Source organism: Balaenoptera ricei, chromosome 6 (assembly GCF_028023285.1).
Source record: "Balaenoptera ricei isolate mBalRic1 chromosome 6, mBalRic1.hap2, whole genome shotgun sequence".
In the NCBI taxonomy this organism is placed as follows: Eukaryota; Metazoa; Chordata; class Mammalia; order Artiodactyla; family Balaenopteridae; genus Balaenoptera; species Balaenoptera ricei.
The window spans coordinates 2,982,831-3,004,303 of NC_082644.1; the positions used below are offsets into that span (position 1 = coordinate 2,982,831).

The following is a 21,473-nucleotide window of genomic DNA, read 5'->3' on the forward strand; positions in this document are numbered from 1 at the left end:
TTAACAGGGCTACTGGTGAATAAAGTTTCCTCCATCATTTTATGTACGTAATATCTTTGTACATGCCTAAAAAGTCCCTGGAAAGATATCCAAGACATACTTAATAGTATCTTTTTGTGGCGAGCGGCACTAAGGTTGGTCAGGTTGTACAGGACGACATCAGCATGCATTTCATACTTTCATACAAAGTACCACAAACTGGGGGTCTTAAAACAACAGAAATTTATTCTCACACAGTTCTGGAGGCCAGAAGTCTGAAATCAAGGTGTCAGCAGGGTTCTGCTCTCCTGAAGGGCTCTCGGGGAGAATCCTTCCTTACTTCTTCCAGCTTCTGGCGCCCCCGGCACTCCTTAGCTCTGGACAGCATCACTCCAGTCTCTGCCTCCATTTTCACATGCCATCTTCCTGTATGTCTGTCTTTGTGTCTCTTCTCTTCTGAGGACACTAGTCCTGTTGAATTAGGGCCCATCCTAATGACTTTCCTTGATCACATCTGTAAGACCCTACTTCCAAATAAAGCATGGGGTGGGGGAGGGGGGGTAGGGTCTTCTTTGGGGACAGTCAATCTACACAAGCCATGATTACTCTTACGATTAAAAGACAACTGTTCAACGTTCAGCATTCTACAAGGCAACTTGTCTCTTTAAAACATCAGTGCTATGAAAAATGGGAGGGGCTGTTGAAGAATAAAAGAGATGTAAGAAACATAACCAAAATGCAACGATTAAAACTTGTCTGGATCCTGGTTTGAAAAAAAAGTTTGCAAAAGATGTTTCATTGTTGTTGGCAAATGGCAAAATTTAAATATAGCCTGGTTATCAGATGATATGAGGGATTTATTGTTAACTTCCTAGCTGTGATATTGTGATCGTGTTGTAGAGGTGTTATTCTTAGGAGATGCATGTTGAAGTATCTTTGGGGAGAGTTTCATAATGTCTGCCTCCGACTGTCACAAGTTTCGGGGTAAAAAATTACACCCGAATACAGATGAAGCTAATACAGTAGGATTTTTGCATCTAGATGACTGATCCCGTCATGCCCATGATTAAAACATTTCCATGTTACATGCAGCTACTGTAAGTTGACGTTAGACTTTTAAAAAAAAAACTTATTTATTTATCTTTGGCTGCATTGGGTCTTCATTGCTGTGCGTGGGCTTTCTCTATTTGCGGTGAGCGGGGGTTACTCTTCGTTGCGGTGGCTTCTCTTGTTCCGGAGCACGGGCTCTAGGCGCGCGGGCTCAGTAGTTGTGGCACGTGGACTCAGTAGTTGTGGCCCACGGGCTCTAGAGCACAGGCTCAGTAGCTGTGGCGCACAGGCTTAGTTGCTCCGCGGCATGTGGGATCTTCCCGGACTAGGGCTCGAACCCGTGTCCACTGCATTGGCAGGCGGGTTCTTAACCACTGCGCCACCAGGGAAGCCCGACTTTAGACTTTTAAGACAAAATTTTAGAGTGTTTATCACATACCTTAAAGAAATGAAAAACCATATTTGAGTATGCAATAAACTCATTTCATACTCTCAGGTTTTTTGGGTTTGAAAATTTTCATAATAAAAATTGTGCAGGAAAAACTACTCAAACAACAACAACAACCACAACCGTTTCAACAACTCCCAGTTATCTGGGATAAAACACAAACTCTTCCACACAACTGCATCAACAACCCACCTCCTCATCCCCCTTCCACCTACATTCCAGTAACACCAGGGCACCATTCGCCTTTACACTTTTTCCTTTCCTTGCCACCAGGTGCTGTTGGACATCCCCCTCCGCCCCCCGCCCCCCCAGCTCCAGGTCAGAGGTCACCTGCGGGATTCAGGACGTCCCCACGCCGCAGAGCCCCGTCCTCTCATTCCACCAGGTGCTGTTGGACATCCCCCCCCGCCGCCCCCGTCCCCCCAGTTCCAGGTCAGAGGTCACCTGCGGGATTCAGGACGTCCCCACGCCGCAGAGCCGCGTCCTGGACTGTCCTTGAGCGGCCCTCCCTGCTCTGGGACTCCGCACTGGCGCGCCTGAGGAGCTCCACAGGTGTTTGCCAAAAGGAAATCAACTCAGCTCTGCCATTCGAGTCCTCAGGTTACATGTTTTCTCCAAAACAGTCAATTAACAGGCATTATTTTTGAGAATTCGTAACGGCTAACCGGGTGCCGGCGCGGAGCCGGGTCCGCGCGTAAGCTCAGGCAGACCGGCTGCCCACGGAATCAACGCTCCCGCCACAGCAGCCCCGTCTCCGCGCTGCTGGACGCCGACGTCCCGCCGGCGCCGAACCCGAACCCACGATCCGCCGGACGGCGAGCAGTGCCCTTCGGGGAGAGCGGCCCGGTGCGGCCTCAGTCCTCTCGCGAGGTCACCATGAGGAGGACCCGACACTGCGAGGGGCGTGACCAACCACCTGGGAAAGGTCGCGCCCCCAGCCGGCCCCGCCCTAAGGCGCCACGGCCCCGCCCACTGCCTTGCACGGCCCTCCCACTACTCACACACGGCCCGCCCACTGCTCCCACCTGGTTCATTCACTGCCCCACATGGCCTGCCCCCTGGTCCCACAAGGCCCGCCCACTGCTCCCCAGAGCCCGTCCCTGCCTCCACACGGTCAGACCCCTGTTCCCACCTGGTTCTCCCACTGCTTCCCCAAGGCCCGCCCCTCGCCTCCACTAGGCCCGCCCACTGCTCCCACGCGGCCCGCCCCCTGCCGCCACAAGTCCCTCCCCCATCCTCCACGAGCCCCGCCCCTGCTTCCAAAGGTCCCGCCTACTGCCTCCACGCGTCCCGCCCCCTGTTCCCACACGGCCCAATGGGCGTCGACGCGGCTCCGACGGGCCGTTCACGGCTACGCGGTGACGTCAGGCGCCGACGCACCTGTCGGCCCTGCTAACGCCGCTCCTGTCGGCTTCCCGGGGTCGGTGGGTCGGGCGGGACGGTCCCGAGCCGCAGCCCTTCCTGCGGTCCCGTCGCCCGCGGCCGGAGTCGGGCCGAGCGCCGAGGAGGCGTGCTGGTGGCCGGCCGCTCCAGTTCCTCCCCGAGTTGGAGCATGGCTGCATCTGCGGTCCCTCCAGAGGGAGGTGAGCTCGGAGGCGGTCGTGTTTGATTCGGGGCAGCAGCGGGTCGAGTCCAGGGCCCCGGAGCCGGCGGCTCCAACTTGATGCGGCTCCCGCCCGGCTGAGCCCGTGGGTCGCGGTCGCGGTGGGGCTGGCCGCGCCGGCCGCCCTCAGATGCGGAGCCCGCCGGCGGCGCAGGACGCGGCCCCGGGGCTGCTGTCTGCCTCTGAGCGGCTAGGTGAGTGGCGGCGGCGGCGGCGGCAGGGGGTCGGGGGCCTTGGCGTCCGCGGGGCAGGGGCGGGCCGCTCGCCTCTCCGTCCTGGGACGCTGACCCTGCCCGCCAGCAGGTGTGGCCCGCGGGCGTTCTCTGAGCTTTCACCTGCTTCCTTCGGGAACCGCCGAAAGACCTTTGAGCAGAATGGACGTAGGTGCCAGGAAGAGATTAATTGTGGGTTTTACTTTTGCGAAATTTGCCCAAATATAAAGATCAGTGTCTCTTTCTTTAGATTTATGTGTTATATCAAGACATAGTTTGTGTGTATGTGTAACATTTGTGTTTTGTTCTTAGACTTGGACCGGAAACCACCTTAGACTCAGAAATCGATTTTGTATATAATGTGCTTTATTAGTATAGCATTTCAAAACCGGAGCACCTAGAAGATAATTACACATACTTTATGCATATTAGAGGCCGAGATTTGTGTTTCCTTTGGAAGAAAATTCTTTTTTTTTTTTTTTTTTAAATAAGAAATGAATCAACAGTGACCGTACCATTTTTTCTCTTCGGTAATTCAAAAGTTCAGTTCTGCAAACTATAAACTTTTTTGAGTTTACAGCATGCAGTTCAGTTACAGCAGCGTCACTGTGGTTTATGTCTTTGATTGTTGAATCTTTCCAGAAATGCTTTTCTTTTCATCTCTCAAGAGTTAATTTAGAAGAATCTTTTCTTGATGAGGTCGGCATGGAAATAATTTAACAGATGTCAGTCAATTTTACTTCTGTGAGTCACTGGAAAATACTGTCTGTGTAGCACAGGAGTACACAGAGAAGTTAAAATGCTCGTGTACAGGTTGTTGATTTCATCTTAAAAGGTGCTGTTGCTGATTTTCTTGTTACAGGCTGTGGCTTAAAAACCAGGTGTGTGCCCTGCAGGTATTTACTCAGGTTAAGCCAGTTTATATGACCTCTGGTTAATAGGAACAGCCACTCTTGGAAGAACCCATGGCAGATTGCAGCTCTGCCACACCTAACTCCCCACACTCTTCAAGGACTGAATCTTTGTTTGAAAAACAAGTCACATTATTTTAAGAGGTCAATATGAATGTATAGTACCTACAACTTTAGTTGGAACTAGGGTTTTAGCATGTGTTTTCAATCATACATAGCTCATTAGGAATGCCAATATTTAACCCGGTTTTGGATATATACAGTTTAGGGGAAGGATTTGCTGAGGTTAGGATTTTATGTTAGCGAATTGGCTGTTTTCCAGGTCTTGTTGATGATAGGCTTTCCATTTCCTGTTGTGACATGTTGGTAATAATTTTCAGATGGCTCAGGAAGCCAGATTTGATCTCTGTGGTGGGTCAGATATCAAAGCAGTATCCTGTGAGGTTTGGCCACTATCACTGCTTTGTAGAACTTTCATCTTAGTTTCTAGTCAAACTTTTCAGCAGGGATCTAAAATATGATAAGTGTTAATATTTACTGAGTGAATTCTATGGTTCAGGATCTTTCCTAAGTGGTTTTGTGGATTATCTCAATTCTCACGCCAACCCCTTGAAGTAGGTACTTTCGTTTTTCCCGTTATAGAGCTGTGGAAACTGAGGCATAGAGGATTTAATTAATTTGCCCAAGGTCTCAGTCAGTGTCAGAACTGAGACTGAAGCCTGGCAGTGTGATTTCAGAGCTCTTGCTCTCAGTGGCTGCACTTCATTGCCAGCAAGACTCAACAAAATGCTGGAAGAAAAGATGGGGTGAGAGAGATGGCACCACAGGCCCATTTATTCTTCACTTATAAAAATAATGTAAAATTACAGAAACTATGGAAAGTCTTTTTTTTTTTTTTTTTGGCCTCGCCACGCGGCATGTGGGATCTTAGTTCCCCGACCAGGGATTGAACCCGTGCCCCCTACATTGGAAGCTCTGAGTCCCAACCACTGGACCGCCAGGGAAGTCCCAGAAAGTCTTTTTTTTTAATCCTCATGCCACTACTCTAATAAACTCCTTTCTTGTATTTTTTAATTATGCACTTTCACATGTGTATATAAACATTGTAGCTATGATACATTTTAATTCTTAAAGATCAGTGTTCTTTGGTTAAGTATAAAATGAAAGATGAACCCACGTGGGGAAACTGCCCATTTGCATTGCTGAAATATAGAGAGATTTGATCTGCAACTTTGATCGGAACCACGTCGGGTAAATACATTTCTTGCCCTCATGGGAAGTAGTTGAACAGTTTCTGTCTTGTAAAGTCATGGAAATTATTTAGCTTTCAAAGTCTAAGTCTTCCACAGCATCTTTTTGTTGGATTGTTTACCTTTTTACTTGTTATAGTCTGACTTTTATATTTGTGTGTGTGTTTTTCCTTTTAAAATCATCCAGCAGTTATCTTTTGACTGGATCTAAAAATATTTATGAATCTCGGAAATTTTCTTCAGAATAGAAAGCCACTTTCTTTAGCAGGTTATCCATTTAATACTTTTTTGAAGAGAAATATCTAAGGTGCAGTGATTTGGACATGCAGCTAACTTAATGGACAGTAGGATAAAATATCAAGAAATATTACTTTGGGGAGAAATTAGTTTCATTACTGTCGTCTCTTGTAAGTACTGACAATTTGTAGTAGTGTAAATTTTTTTTAAATATGGTGATATTCTGATCTAAGTTTCATGATGTTATAATGGGTAGAGGGGTCATTCCCTGATAAAATAAATTTGAGAAACTTTTAATAAATTTTGTTTATGAAGTTAATGTTTACTACAGGTTTTCTCAAGAACCTTTCTTATGCTGTTAGCCATTACAGTTCTAGACAGGGTATGTTTTATTACCCAAACTTATCTGACCATGAAACCTTGTACTGGACTTGTGTTCTCTGCACACACTCACTCATCTCCAAATGTCTTTGTCACCTTCTTGGCTCCATGGCTTGATTCACGCCAATGCTTCAATGTTGCTTCAATGAACTAACCTCTTCTCCCACCTCTGCCCCGTAAAATCCCACTTGCCTTTTTTTTTGGCCACACCATGTGCCTTGCAGGATCTTAATTCCCCTCCCAGAGTTTGAACCTGGACCCCTGGCAGTGAAAGCACGAGTCCTAACCACTGGACCGCCAGAGAATCCCTCCCACTTACCTTTTAAGGTCCAATTCAAGTGTGTCTCTTCCAAAGAAGTCTTCTCATCATCAATTACAGATGGATGCGATCTTTTCCCCAAGCTCTTATAACAATTATAGTGTCTTCTGTGACATCTGTCATGCGTTGCCTTTCATTATGTGGATATATAGTAATTTATAGGAAAAATTTACCATGTCCCTTTTGAGGACAGTATATTATGTAATTTATGCTGAAGTTTATTGAAAGCTGTAAGGCTTATACAAATATGGTGCCATTAATCAATAAAAATTTTCTCTGTATTTTTTACGGTTTCTGGTACACGAGTAGCCATTTTATAAACTTTAGTAAATGTGTAAGTGATCATGTTGAAATTTATCGTCACGTTTTAATCTTTGACAAGTGTTTCACACATCTAGTTCTTGAAATATTTACATGAGAAAGCTCCTTACTTCCAAGTGGCTAGATCAGTCAGAGTTCCACCTCCCTGCAATCATTGCTGTTGAGGCTTTTTGTTTGTTTTTTAATTTTTGGCTGTGTTGGGTCTTCGTTGCAGTGTGCGGGCTTCTCACTGCGGTGGCGTCTCTTGTTGCGGAGCATGGGCTCTAGGCACTCGGGCTTCAGTAGTTGTGGCATGCAGGCTCAGTAGTTGTGTCTCGCGGGCTCTAGAGCACAGGCTCAGTAGTTGTGGTGCACGGGCTTTAGTTGCTCCGCGGCATGTGGCATCTTCCCGGACCAGGGATTGAACCCGTGTCCCCTGCATTGGCAGGCAGATTCCTAACCACTGCGCCACCAGGGAAGCCCTGCTCTTGAGACTTTTGTTCGTCTCTCTGGCTGCTGACATTTGGGATTTTCTTTTCTTCTTTCTCTGGGGTTGATTGTGCCTGCTGTTGTGTCAGATAGCTGACTGACACGCCTTTGAAACTTAGCCATGGTCCTCAGCCCTACCCAGTCCGCTTGATGAGAGGGCAGAACCTTGTTGGAAGCTATGAAGAAGCAGCGTACCTCCCTCAGGCTCTGGGTTCCAGGTCTCCCTCGTTCTGCTCCCCACCCCCCAGCTCTGGTGCTGAACTGCTCAGTGTGTGCAGTTCGGGGGCTAGACTGGTGCACTCAGGGTCGCCATCCCCTCACTGTAGTCTGGCCTGGGACAGGACTAAAGCCTGGGTGTGTAATCCTGCCGTTGGAAAGAACGCTCTGGTTCTGAGTCCTGCAAGCTGCTGGAGACTGCACTTTGTTTCTTCCAGCTGTTTTGAATCAATCAAGTCAGAAACCGAGCAGATACCTTAAATTTCTCCTTCACGTTCCTCGCATTTTGTTAGCTACCATGGCCTCTTAACTGTCCCTCGTAGCCCTTCCTGCTCCTTCATGTGGCCATGACTCAGTTCGGTGACGGCCTCACTGTGCTGTGTCCAGGGCTCTTCAAGGTCTCCTGGAGTCCTCCCCGGATCACTCTCGCCCTTCTCCTCTGCCTTCCACGCTGCTGCTGCTGTTGGCTTGTTAAACTTTGTATCTGATCAGGTGATTTCTCTTTTAAACCTCTTAGTGGTTTCCCACGTGTTGTCACGGGTAAGTTCCTCAGCAGGACCTAGGAGCGCCTGCCTTTCTCTGGCGTCCGTCCACCTCCCCGGCTACTCTCCAGCCCCTACCTCTTCCATAAGCTACCCGAGCAGGCTTTATTATGCTGCTGTGTTTTTGCACGTACTTCTTCCTTTTCCTTTACTGACTTGGCACCTCATAGTTGGCCTAGTTAACGCATCCGAATCCTTCAGTACTCGTTTCCTCTTTCAGTGTTTGCAGACTTTCCCAGGCAGCAGCTTGTTCCTGCTCAGTGTCGTCATGTACCTCGTGCAGACTTCTCCTGTGGCACTTCTCACACCATATGCCATTGTTTGTCTGTCTTTCACCTTCACTGCCTTGGGAATAGGGACCATTTCTTACGCATCACCCCAGCACATGCTGGGTGCTCAGCAGATGGTTGTTAAATACATTCATCAGTGACTCTCAAAACTGACTTTGGCTGCTAGGTAGATGGTGATCCTGTAACCTGAGATAGGGAGGGGGGAGGGCAAATGTGTATTCGGCTTGGGTCTTGTCGAATTCGAGTTCCCGTGCAACATCCAAGTACAGATGTATCAGTCATTCGTTAGGCATTTGTTAGTCATTCATACTGTAGATATTAACTGACCCAGCAAGATTCTGTAGATATAGACCAGACTATTCTAAAATTTGTATGGAAAGGCGAAGGAACTAGAATAACCAAAACAATTTTGAAAAATAAGAACCAAGTGTGAGAAATCAATCTATCCAATTTCAAGAGCTCGGGTAGTCAATACTGTCCTTACTGCTGTAGGTATAGACACACAGATCAATGAAACAGAACAGAGAAGTCTGAAATAGACTCACACAAATATGCCCCACTAATTTTTGACAGAGACCCCCAAACAATTCAGTGGAAGGAAGATAACTTTTTTGGCGAATGGCATTGGAGCAGTTGGATATCCATACGTCCAAAAACAAAAACAAACTTCAACCTGTGTCTTACAACTTATGCAAAGATTCACTCAACATGGACCACAGACTTAAATGTAACATGTAAGACTATAAAAATTTTAGGAAAAAATTTAGGAGGAAATCTTTGGTAGGTAGATTTCCTAGAGTTGACGCCAAAAGCACGCTCCTTAAGGGAAATACTGACAAGTTGAACTTCATCAAAATTACTTTTGCTCTGTGATAGACCCTGTCAAAAGGAAGAAAACTAAGCTACTGAGTGGGAGAAAATATTTGCAAGCAACATACCTGACAAAGGACTAGTATGTAGATTATATAGTCTAAAATATGAAACTCGGAAGTAAATCCAGTTAGAAGATCGGCAAAAGATATGAACAGTCATTTTACTGAGGAGGACGTGCAGGTAGCAAGTAAGCACATAAAAATATGTTCAACGTCATCAGCCGTTAGGGAAATACAAATGAAAAGAACAGTGAGGTACCGCTACACACGTATCAGAATGGCTAAAAAAAAAAAAAAGAAAAAAAAATCCCGACACCACAAGTGCTGGTAAGGATGTGGAGAAAGAGGCTCACCCATACGTTGTTGGTAGGGCTGTAAAATTGGGATGTTAAATTGGCAGTTTCTTTAAAAGCCAGCCATGCAGTTACCATATGGCCCAGCTGTTGCACTCCTTGGCTTTTATCCCAGAGGAATGAAGCCTTAAGTTCACAAAAAATCTGTACGTGGATATTTATAGCGGCTTTGTTTATAACAACCCAAACCTAGAAAAGAGCCAGATAATTCTTCCACGGGTGAATGGTTAAACAAACATATGTGGTGTGTCCATATCGTGGAGCACTATTTAGCAACGAAGAGGGAAGAACTGTTGACACACACAACCCCTGGATGGCTCTCCAGAGAGTCATGCTGAGTGCAGAGAGCTAATCCCCGAAGTCGTCGACTGTACGACTCCATTTATACAACGTTGTTGAAGTGGAAGAGTTTTAGAAATAGATTTAGATTTAGATTATTGGTTGCCAGGGGTTAAGGAAGGGGTGCGGGACTGGAAGAAAGTGGGTGAGGCTGTAAAGGGCAGCACGAGGGGTCCTTGTGATGGGAAGTTCTGTGTCAGTCAGTGTCAATATCATGATTGTGCAAGAAGTTACCATTGGAAGAAACAGTAAAGGGTACATAGGAGCTCTCTGTATTATTTATTACAACCACACGTGAAATCACAATATCTCGAAATAAAAAGTTTACTTTAAAAAAGTGAACCCCTCGTAGGTGCGTGGTACTGTGCTAAACATTGCAGAGTTCAGTACAGATGGGCACAGCCAGGCCTCATGCCACTCTCCGGAGGGGAGGACTTATCACGTGAATCGGGGTGACGTTACACCTGGGCTAAGTGCTGTCAAGGAGAGGTGTGAGAACTCACAGTGAGAATTTGACCTGGTCAGGAAAGCCTGGCCCGGGTAGGAGGTAGGTTAGGAAGGCTTTCCTTATAGCTGCATGACTTTGGGCCAGTTACTGCAGCTCTTTGTGCTTCAGTTTCCTCATCTGTTAAATGAGGATGATGATAGCACCTAAGATTTAGGGTTGTGGTTGTATTTAGTACCAATCTTAAAAGAGTTAACTTGTAATGTGCTTAGGATGGTGCCTGACTTATAGTAAACTCTGCTTGAGAGGTTTTTTTTAAAATTAATTAATTTTTATTTTTGGCTGCGTTGGGTCTTTGTTGCTGTGCACGGGCTTTCTCTAGTTGTGGCGAGCGGGGGCTACTCTTCGTTGCGGTGCGCGGGCTTCTCGTTGCGGTGGCTTCTCTTGTTGCGGAGCACGGACTCCAGGCGCACAGGCTTCAGTAGTTGTGGCACGTGGGCTCTAGAGCACAGGCTCAGTAGCTGTGGCGCACAGGCTTAGTTGCTCCGTGGCATGTGGGATCTTCCTGGACCAGGGCACGGACCCATGTCTCCTGCATTGGCAGGCGGATTCTTAACCACTGCACCACCAGGGAAGTCCCTGCTTGCGAGTTTGTTAGCTGAATAAAGGGATGCTTGAGGTGAGAGCTGAAGAATGCCTCGGAGCATTACCTAGATGAGGAGGTGAGGGTCTGTTCCAGGCTCAGGGAGCAGCTACGCCTAGGGCAGGAGCTGGGGCCGGCCTGGTGGGGCTGAGAGGGAGGTGTGCGCCCCAGGAGAGGCAGCAGAGGCCGGGCTGCGTGGGCTTTGTGCGCTGTGTGGAGGAGTTCGTCTGCTGAGCGTGGCGAGACATGGTGAAGACCTAAATCCATGGCACGGGCAGAGATGACCCATCAGACCTGCGTTTAGAAAAGACCATGCTGGCTGCGGTGTGATCAGATGACAGAGGTCAGGGTGACTGTACACAGGTCATTTGGGAACTCACTGCAGTGCACCAGGCCTTCTCCCTAGAGATTTTCACGGGTTAGCTCTACTCTTCCTAGCTCTGCAAGAATATATTTGCAAGCCGCTGTGTCTATTATAATGTTTTGTAATGGTTTTAAATATGTTTTTGACAATTTAAAAGGAAAAAAATGACTTTGTAGTGTTGTTTTCGTTTTTTATGTGGCAAATTTCAGCTGCTGTATTATAGTTTAAATAGCCTTTTGTAGTCAAGCCTGGGAATCGAGTTTGAAGCCTGAAGTGATTTAACACCGGTGTCCAGATTCCTTCTGTGTATTTCTTTTATGCTACCATAGAATCTTGACTATTTTATAGCAGTGCTGTGCAATAAAAACATTTGTGCTGCAAATTCAAGACACATATGAAATTTTCAATTTCTTAGTGTACACATTAAAAAGGTAAAAAGGAAATGGTGAGATTAATTTTAATAATATATTTTATCTGAAGTGTTATTTCAGCATGGAATCAATATGAAATTTTTAATGAAATATTTGACATTCTTTTTTGTCATGAAGTCCGACAAGTGCTGTAGGTATTTCTCCTTAGAGCCGTGTTTCAGGACTAGTGGCCACTGATCAGACAGTTCAGCTCTACAGGTTTCTGGGTTAATAAGAATAGTTTTTTTTAAGTTATTGAATTTATAGAAATAGGAACCCATGCAGGCCTGAGTTTAATAAACCTTTGGAACAGAGTTGGTTCCTCTTGTTATAAGGAAAGGTGTGGAGTCTAGATGTCTCAGAGGTGTTCGTGAAATGAAGTTTTTAAACATTTTGAAAGGGTTAAGTTAGCAGTTATCACTAGTGGTTTTTGAGGACTTTCAGGGATAAAATGGAGGAGCTATGTTGGAACTTGCTGATTGAGGGCCTGGGACACAGACAGTTTTATTTTAGAGCGATTTCTCAGTGCTGTATAGCCTCTAGCGAATTAACGTTCATTGACGTATGTTATCACATGTATTAAGCGCTTCTAGTGTGACCGCATGTAAAGAAGGGAAGAATAGAATGTCTGTGTCCTTTGCAAAATCTTAGCATATGTGCTTTGCTACATCAAAATTAAAATGACTCTTGAACTATTAATCCTTATTTTCTTTTAAAAGCCTTTTAGTTATTTACTCAAGAGCCACGATATTGAATTTGATCACCTCTATGGATACTGCAGAGTTCTTAGCATAAACAGTTATTTTCATACTATTCTATTTTAATATTTACCTTAAAATAAAACTCTTGTTTTAATTAATATAGTCTAACAAGTCCCAGTATAATAGGCTGTCTTTGGTAGAGGTAATCATAAAACATTAATAAAATTGCAAAGTGGTAAATACTTAAGGTTTTCTTTGTAACTTAGGTGCTAGGTTTTGGTTATTCTCCCAAGACCAGATGAACACTGTTGTAGAGAGGATTTGTTTATTGAAGACTGAATTCACTTCCCTTTTTCACCTGGTTAATTGAGAAAGCAGTCTGGCATTTTGACCACTATTATCCGTGTATTACATTCCAGTCACTGTGCCAGATGCTGAGACTAGAGCTCTCAAGCTTCACCTTCTCTCAGGTGGTCTTTAAGTTAGGGAATTTATATAGTATACCTTTTAAAAGTAGTTATCAGTATTTGATTTTTCTAAAAAGTGTAAAAGCTTTACAAATAATTTTTAATCGTTGCAGCTCTTTGAGGTTGTTTTTCCACGTGCCAAAGGAACGTTCACTGAGGACAAGAGATTGTCTTAAAACCCTTCAAATCTTCGGGGCTAGAATTCAGCACTCGACTTGGAGTGCGCGTAACTGCGTGCGTCCTTTACTTTCTGTGTGTACTCACCATGACGAAGCCAAGAAGTCTTGCTTTGCCAGGCTTACTGGGTGGACCGCGCCTACGGCTTCACCTTTCAAGTCCCACACACGAACCTCTCAAGCCTATCGCTGGTGTCTAGCTCGCTAATGTTGAACTGTCATTTGGATGTTGAGCAAGTAAGGTGGATGCATTTAAAACATCAAACTGTTTAGGAGTTACATTGTTTTTAAAGTATGGAGTAAGAACAGTGAAACGTGTGCTTACTTGTTATCTGCTGGGAAAAAATAGAAATCGTGACCTGTTATCATACTTTTCATGGCTGATATTTGACCATGGGCTCCGAAGGTTTAAATTTTTAAATGGGGACTTCCCTGGTGGCGCAGTGGTTAAGAATCCACCTGCCAGTGCAGGGGACACGGGTTCGAGCCCTGGTCCAGGAGAATCCCACATGCCGCGGTGCAGCTAAGCCCGTACGCCACAACTACTGAGCCTGCGCTCTAGAGCCCGCGAGCCACAACTACTGAGCCTGTGCTCTAGAGCCTGTGAGCCACAACTACTGAGCCCATGCACCACAACTACTGAAGCCTGCGCCTAGAGCCCGTGCTCCGCAACAAGAGAAGCCACTGCAATGAGAAGCCCGCGCACCACAATGAAGAGTAGCCCCCGCTCGCTGCAACTAGAGAAAGCCTGCGCGCAGCAACAAAGACCCAACACAGCCAAAAATAAATAAATAAAATAAATAAATTTTAAAATGATGAAAGAATGAAATTTTAAAAATGTTTAAATGACAGTATTTTAAAATTAGTATTTGCATCTGGTAAGATATTCAAAAGGGACATACAGTTTCCCTTTCAGACCTGGTACTTCAGCCACTGTTCCTTTTCCCTGTGGGCAGCTTTCTTGGAACTCCCTCCAGAGATGGTCTGTACATACACAACCAGTTGTAGACTGTATTTCATCCTTTACCACAGCCCCCCTTTTTCGGGGGGACCCCCGACATATATTGTAGTGTACTATAAACCCTTCTCTGTACTTTGTGTTTTAACTTAACAATTGATCTTGGAGATTGTTTTATACCACTACCTGAAGAAATTCTTCATTCCTTTTTACAGCTTCTTGGTGAGAATGGAATTATTAAATGATCCCCAAAGACTTAACACAATAGAGTTAGCTATTGTTACAGTGAATGAAGTTAGTATATATATTTTTTTAATACAGAGATCAGAAGTTTCCTTTGACTTGTTAAAGTAGGTGATTTTTATTATATGTTGGGAAAATGTTAAAGCCATTTCTCCCCCTTTGTTTTTTCAGATAACCAGACAGCTAAATGGAGTCTGAGCAGCTGTTTCATAGAGGCTACTATAGAAACAGCTACAACAGTATAACTAGTGCAAGTAGTGATGAGGAGCTTTTAGACGGAGCAGGTGTGATTATGGACTTTCAGACTTCTGAAGATGACAACTTGTTAGATGGTGACACAGTAGTAGGTAAGTTTGGCATTACAACTCTTAATATTTATAGTCATGAATGTCTGCTAATGAATATATACATTGTTTTACTGAGGTTAAGTCTTGGAGTTACTTTTCTTTTTAACTGTGGTATTTCATATAACATAAACTTAACCATTTTAAGAGTGTACAGTTCAGTGGCATTTAGTACCTTTACAGTGTTATGCAACTGCCATTTGTGTCTAGTTTTCTTTACCCCAAAAGAAAGCCTTGTATATGGGTAAACTTTAAAATTTTAGTATACATAGTACAGAGAGGTATACAGCTGTAATTGGAGCTGTCAGAAGAACAGAACTGATGGGACAGAGAGAGAGAGAGGCATGTAGAAGGAGATTTATTATGAAAGATTGGCTCATGTGACTGTGAAGGCTAAGTCCCACCGTCTGCCGTCTGCAAACTGGGGGCCCGGGAGAGCTGGTGGTGTAGTTCCAGTCCAGACCCAAAGGCCTGAGAACCAGGGCAGCCAGTGGCGTAATCCCAGTCTGAGTGCGAAGGCCCAGACCCAGGAGTGCTGATGCCCCAGGGCAGAAGAAAGATATCCCAAATCAAGCAGAGAGCAAAGTTTTTAGGCTGCCGATTCAAACGCCTATCTCTTCTGGAAAGACCCTCACGGACACACCCAGAAATGATGTTCTGCCAGCTATCTGGGCATCCTGAAGTCCAGTCAAGTTGACACATAATATTAACCATCACAACAATCATCACATCACAAGCGTGGAAAGTAATGAATTTCTACAAAGTGAACACACTCATATACCTCAGTCAAGAAATAAAACATGACCGGTTCCCCCAGAATCCTCCCTTGTTCCCCCTTCCAGTTTCAAAGGTAACTATTATTTTGATTTCTATCACCACAGATTACTCTTGCAGGTATTTAAACTTTATATAAATGGATTTGTACTATATATACTCTTGAGTGTGGTGTCATTTACTTATGTTTTGATTCATCTGTTTTGTTTATATAGCAGTAGTTAAATTTATTTTCATTGCCATGTAGTATGCCATTGTGTAAATATGCTGCAATTTATCTGTTCTACCCATCATATATTGTTAAAGGGTATTTAGGTTTTTTAATTAAAATTTTTTTTTTAGATTTTGGCTATTAATAATAATGGTGCTGAGAATTTTCATATACATATATTTTAGTGCATATCATGTACACAGTTCTGTAGGATTTATACCTCAGAATGGCATCTTAGATGACAGGGTGTGTGGGTCTCAGTGCTACTACATACTGTTAAAGATAGTTCCAAAGTGGTTGTAACCTGTACATTCTGTCAGCAGTGTGTGAGAGTTTTGGTTGCTTCACACCTTCACCAATACTTGATGTTATCAGTTTTTAAAATTTTGGCTATTTTAATTGTGGGTGCAGTAATCTCATATTTTGGTTTTAATTTACATTTGCCTAATGACCTGTGAGTTTAAGTGCCTTTGGTATGTTGATTGGCTTTTTAGATAGCCTCTTTTGAAGTGCCTGTTCAATCTTTTTGCCTATTTTATAAGAGTTCTTTATGCTTTCTGATTGAGTCCTTTGTTAGGTTTATGTATTGCAAATGTCTTCTCTTGCTCTGTGGTATGCCTTTTCACTCTTAATGGAATCTTTTGATGAAGGTGTCATCAATTTTAATGAAAACCAGTTAATCTTTTCCTTTATTTTTTATACTTTTTGTGTTCTGTTTAAGATAGCTTCCCATACCTCAAGGTCAAGAAGATATTCTCTCATTTTCTCCTAGAAGTTTTATTTTTTGTGTCTTTCACATTTAGATTTATAATCTACCTGCAATTAATTTTTATATGTGATGTGAGTTAAGTGTTCAGATTCATTTTTTCCCCACGTGGATAACTAGTTGGCCCATATATTGAAAAAACCTTCCATTCTCCAGTGTACTGCACTGACATCTTTGTCATCTATCAAGTGGATGTATTTCTGTAGGTCTGTTTCTTGACTGTTTACTCGGTTACATTGAAATATTTGGCTATCTTTGTACCAAAACCCAGCATATATATGAGTTTTGTTTTTCACATTGGTTTTATGTGAATGTAGTCCATTTACATTTAATGTAACCACTGATAGATTTAAGTTCAAATCTACTATATTTGTGTTCTATTTGTCACAGCTGGGTTTTTTTCCTTGCTTTCTTTCTCTTCCCCCCAGTACCCTGTTAGTTATGCATTCTCTTATATTTTGTTTGGTGGGTTACTCTAGAGATTATAACGTGCACTCTTATTAGTTCTACTATAAATTAGTACTTTTACCACTTTATGGGAAATGTAAGGGCCTTTTGATACTTTACCTCTTTTTATCCCTCCTCCTGCTTTTTGTGCCATTGTTGTCCTCTCTGTTAATTCTTCATATATTTTAAACTGCATGAGACATTATTATTGTCATCTTATGTCAATGTCTATTTAGATTTTGTGGCTTTACTTTTTCCATTGCTCTTCATTCTATCCTGCGTTTTCATGTTTCTGTCTGGGATAGTTATCTTTCTGCCTGAAGAACTCTCATTAGTATTTCTTTTAATTATAATCTACTAGCAATAAATTCACTCAGTTTTTGTACAAGCCTTTGTTTCACCTTTATTTTTTTAATTTTATTTATTTATTTATTTATTTATGGCTGTGTTGGGTCTTCGTTTCTGTGTGAGGGCTTTCTCTAGTTGCGGCAAGTGGGGACCACTCTTCATCGCGGTGCGCAGGCCTCTCACTATCGTGGCCTCTCCCGTTGCGGAGCACAGGCTCCAGACACGCAGGCTCAGCAGTTGTGGCTCACGGGTCTAGTTGCTCTGTGGCATGTGGGATCTTCCCAGACCAGGGCTGGAACCCGTGTCCCCTGCATTGGCAGGCAGACTCTCAATCACTGCACCACCAGGGAAGCCCTCACCTTTATTTTTGAAGGATATTTTTGCAGCTGTATTCCAGATCTACAGTTATCTTCTTATCTTCTTTGAACACTTTAAAGATGTAATTTTGGTGTCATTTGCCATCTGCTGAAAAGTCAGCTATCAGTTGTATTTTTCCCCCACTCTGGCTTCTTTTAAGGCTTTTTTCTTTGTCTTTGGTTTTTCAGAAGCTTAACCATAGTGTGCCTAACTGTGGTTTTCTTTGTATTTATTCTGGCTGGGGTTACTAGAACTCCTGAATTGTGACTTGATTTTTTTTTTTTATTTCATCTTTGCATAATTTTGACCAGTGTGTCCTCAAATACTGTTTCTGCCATCTCCCCTGCCCACCCCCACCCCCCCCCCCGCTTCTGCTTTTAGGACTCCAATCACATGTGTTACATCTTTTCACTGAGATCCTTATGTCTCTTATGCTCTTTTCTGTATTTTCCTTTTTTCATTTAGATATTTCAACTCATTAGGGTAAATACCAAGGAACAGGATAGCTGGATCAAATACTATGTTTAGTGTTGTGAGAAGCTGCCAAACTGTCTTCCAAAGTGGCTGTACCATTTTGCATTCCCACTGGCAGTGAATGAGCGTTCCAGTGCTCCACGTCCTTGTCAGCATTGGGTGTTGTCAGTGTTCTGGATTTGTTGCAGCAGGTGTGTAGTGCTATCTCATTGTTTTCTATCAGGTTTTGAATTTCAGTTATTTATCAGTCATGAAATTTCCATTTGATTATTTTTTTTCTTTATGTTTTTGGCTGCATCGGGTCTTAGTTGCGGCACACGGGGGTCTTCATTGAGGCACGCAGGATCTTTCGTTGCGGTGCAGGCTGTTTGCTGTGGCTCGTGGGCTTCTCTCTAGCTGTGGTGCGCAGGTTTCTCTCTAGGTGTGGCGCGCAGGCTCCAGGGTGCGTGGGTTCTGTAGTTTGCGGCACGCAGGCTCTCTTGTTGAGGCGCGCAAGCTCAGTAGTTGTGGCACGTGGGCTTAGTTGCCCCACGGCATGTGGGATCTTAGCTCCCTGACCAGAGATTGAACCCGCGTCCCCTGCATTGGAAGGCGGATTCTTTGACCCTGGACCGCCAAGGAAGTCCCTCCGTTTGATTATTTTTAAGTAGACTTCTGTATTCTGGGAGAAATTCTGTGTGTGTGTGTTTTTCCATATTAATCACTTGTTTAAAGTCTGTGTCTGAGTCTTCTAATGTATGGATCACCTGCGGGTCTGTATCTTTTGCCTCTTTTTCCTCTTGGTTTTCAGTCTTTTGGCTCTACTGTGGATGGGCTTTGTAATTTTTTGCGGAATGCTGGATATTGTATACAAATAATTATAGATGCTCTGGATGATATCTTCACCATAGTGTATTTAGGTTTTTTTGGCAGGCAGGTAGTCTAGGATCCAATTACAATGATCCCATCAAAGATGGAGAGAATTTGCAGCCTGGTTTCAGACTTTCTGAGGGTTAGTCTATTTTGGGCTGACTTTATTTTTAGGGCACAGCCCCTTGAGGATTTTAGTAGAAAGCCTACTAAAGTGTGTATACGAAGACTCTTTCTCTTTCTTGGGCCCTGAAATTCAGTTTCTGTCTCTCTGGCATTTTGAAACTGATGACAGCTCTGCTTATCATTTTAGTCTCTTAACCACTGCCGTGTGCTTGGTTTCTCAACCTCTTGCTCATGAAGTTTAGGAATTGTAGATATTTTTAAGGAAAAGCATTTTGGCATGAACTGTTCTGTCTCTTTTCTCCAGGATATTGGCCCGTTCAAGTCCACTTGCCTTGGTGGTTTTGTCTCTGTGGCCCCGTGAGACTGGTGAAAGCTCCCAGCTGGGCCTCTCAGTCACGGTGCTGCTCTGAACCAGGAAACGACTCAGGGCAAACAGTGGCCGAGGCTGTTGGGTTTACCTGTTTCACTTCTTCTCGCAATGTTGGCACTTCAGGTTCTCACTGCCTTGTATCTTCTCCGGCTATTTTGTTGAATGTTCTTTGATTTAAAAACAGCAGCAGCAGTATTTTGCTGTTATAAATCATTGGCTTGCCTCATCATTGATGGAGTTTTTCCTAATTTTAATTACAAGTTATAAACCAGCTAAACACATGTATTCATAATTTGAAAAAACCAGGTGAAATTTAACAGTATACACACTTTTCTGTGTTTCAGTAGCTCCTTGGCCCTGTATGTGAAACAGAGAAGTAATGCAGGGCAGTAGAAAGACACAGGAGGACCTAGCTCTTTCCATCTTTCCACACTGCCATCCATTGTTGGTGATGTCTTCACTCATGTTTTTCCATAGGACACAGTGTCACGTAGGAAGGAAGGGGCAAGGGGGGAAGAAAGGGTCTTTTTCTGTTCTTTTTTTTTTTCTTTATCAGGGAGGACAATTTTCTAGAACACAGAACACACTCTTACATCACTGGCCAGAAGTGGGTTACATGACCACACCTAGACTGATCACTGACTAGGAGGATTATTGACTGGTTAGAACGATCATGATTTGTTCCCTGCAGTTAGGCACATTACCAACCAAACAAAATTAAGGTTCTGTTAACAAGGGAGAAGTTGGAATGACCATAGGGTAAGCAACCATTAATGTTTCCCGTACAGAGTCTGTCCTCTGAGTTAGCTTAGTTGAAGGTACAAGTTGTGGAACAGCAGTTGAGGACAGCTATCTAAGTGTCAAATTGGGTGGTACAGATTATAAATTTTACATCTCAAAAAAAGGATATTATTTCAATACCTGTTTAGAATTTTGGAGTGTTCTGGAAAGGGAGATAATGCACGAAGGCCCAGCGGTAGGAAAAGATATTAGGTTGTGAGACAGTGAATGTCCTTGGTAGCATGGTGATATCTTTTCTTTCGGCAGAGCCAAAGTGGTTCTGTTCTGTAGCTGGTAGAGGACAGCCTTGCGGTAGAAGAAGTGCGGGCCTCAGCGAGACCTCCCTGCCCGGGCCATGGCAGGTGCCCAAGAAGAGAGCTCACCTCTGTGTCTGCTCTGTGTATGGAGCATGGAAGTAGACAGTGGACAAGCAGTTGAGTCTTAAATATTCTTTTATGACTCAATATCTCTCTAGAATACCAAAGAATAATTAATCACTGGAAAGAGCTGGTAGTGTTTGGCATATGTGTTGAGTAGAAATCTTATGTTCATTGGCTTTCAAGTTGTAGACCTGAACTTACATCTTGGCTCTGCCAGTTACTCGCTCTGTAACCCTTGCAAGTCGCTTTGCCTAAGTTTTTTCCTCTGTAACTAGTAGTGGTACTCTTTTCTTCTGTGTTCCTTCCCCTTTAGGTGTATTAGACTTTGTTCCCCCAACTTGAACAATTTCCTTTTAATTTAGCATTCAAGTGAGATGTCAGGAACATTTCTGGTAGTATTAAAAAGAGATGTAGCTCTAAAACTAAAATCCGACTCTGAATTAGGATTTAGGTTGTAGAGATAAACCACTTTGGACTCCCCTGACTCCGGTGGATAATTGAGTTACTTATTTGTTACATAGCTAGCCCTTGTTTTGAAAACAAAGAGATGGACCCACATCTCAAAAATGAAATCAGCCTTGTCTGCTCACAGTGAATCCTAAATAATCCAGAACACACTGTGACTAAAAAATAGAAGTTATCCTTAATAATGATGACTAATCAGTAGTATCGAAAATCTAAACTAGGAAAAAGCTGAAAAATTAGACTTGATATGTATTTATATTAAGTATATTGAGTGAGTCACTTAAGTCTAAAATTCAGATTCTTTGGAAAATGCAAAATTTTTCATTACAAGTAGCAGGAAGGGAGTGCCAAGGTTTTGTTGTCAGAGTTGTATTCATTAAAGAGAACCATAAGGTTCTTGCTTCATTGAAGATGAAACACACAAGCGTTCCTCTGTACACCTGCAGTGTTATTCTTAAATGTACGGCTCTCACTGGGAGTAAGAAAACTGACTGACGGGGTGAAAACTAGAGTCGGCCACTGTTCAGCAAATTAACTTTCAACGATTAATTTGTGTTAATGATGGTAATGAGTTTAACATTTAG

At 43.6% G+C, this 21,473-nt stretch overlaps 2 protein-coding genes across 7 annotated transcripts in view; one reads left to right on the top strand and one right to left on the bottom strand.

Moving 5' to 3' along the window:
- Positions 1-2,377, bottom strand: part of NEK1 (NIMA related kinase 1) — a 224,020-nt gene extending 221,643 nt beyond the window's left edge. For 2 of the 3 annotated variants that reach the window (XM_059926738.1, XM_059926733.1), the window contains exon 1: positions 1,922-2,377. The gene's annotated coding sequence lies outside the window, so the exon portion shown is untranslated. Of the gene's footprint in view, positions 1-1,807; positions 1,827-1,921 lie in introns of those variants that run through there. The other variant, XM_059926735.1, reaches the window with a different exon arrangement.
- A 473-nt stretch (positions 2,378-2,850) lies between these two features.
- The window catches only part of CLCN3 (chloride voltage-gated channel 3), an 84,565-nt gene continuing 65,942 nt past the window's right edge, over positions 2,851-21,473 (top strand). For 2 of the 4 annotated variants that reach the window (XM_059926740.1, XM_059926743.1), the window contains exons 1-2: positions 2,851-3,060; positions 14,370-14,545. In XM_059926740.1, the coding sequence (XP_059782723.1) occupies positions 14,386-14,545 (160 nt within the window). In that variant the 5' untranslated portion in view covers positions 2,851-3,060; positions 14,370-14,385. Of the gene's footprint in view, positions 3,275-14,369; positions 14,546-21,473 lie in introns of those variants that run through there. The other 2 variants (XM_059926741.1, XM_059926744.1) reach the window with 2 other exon arrangements.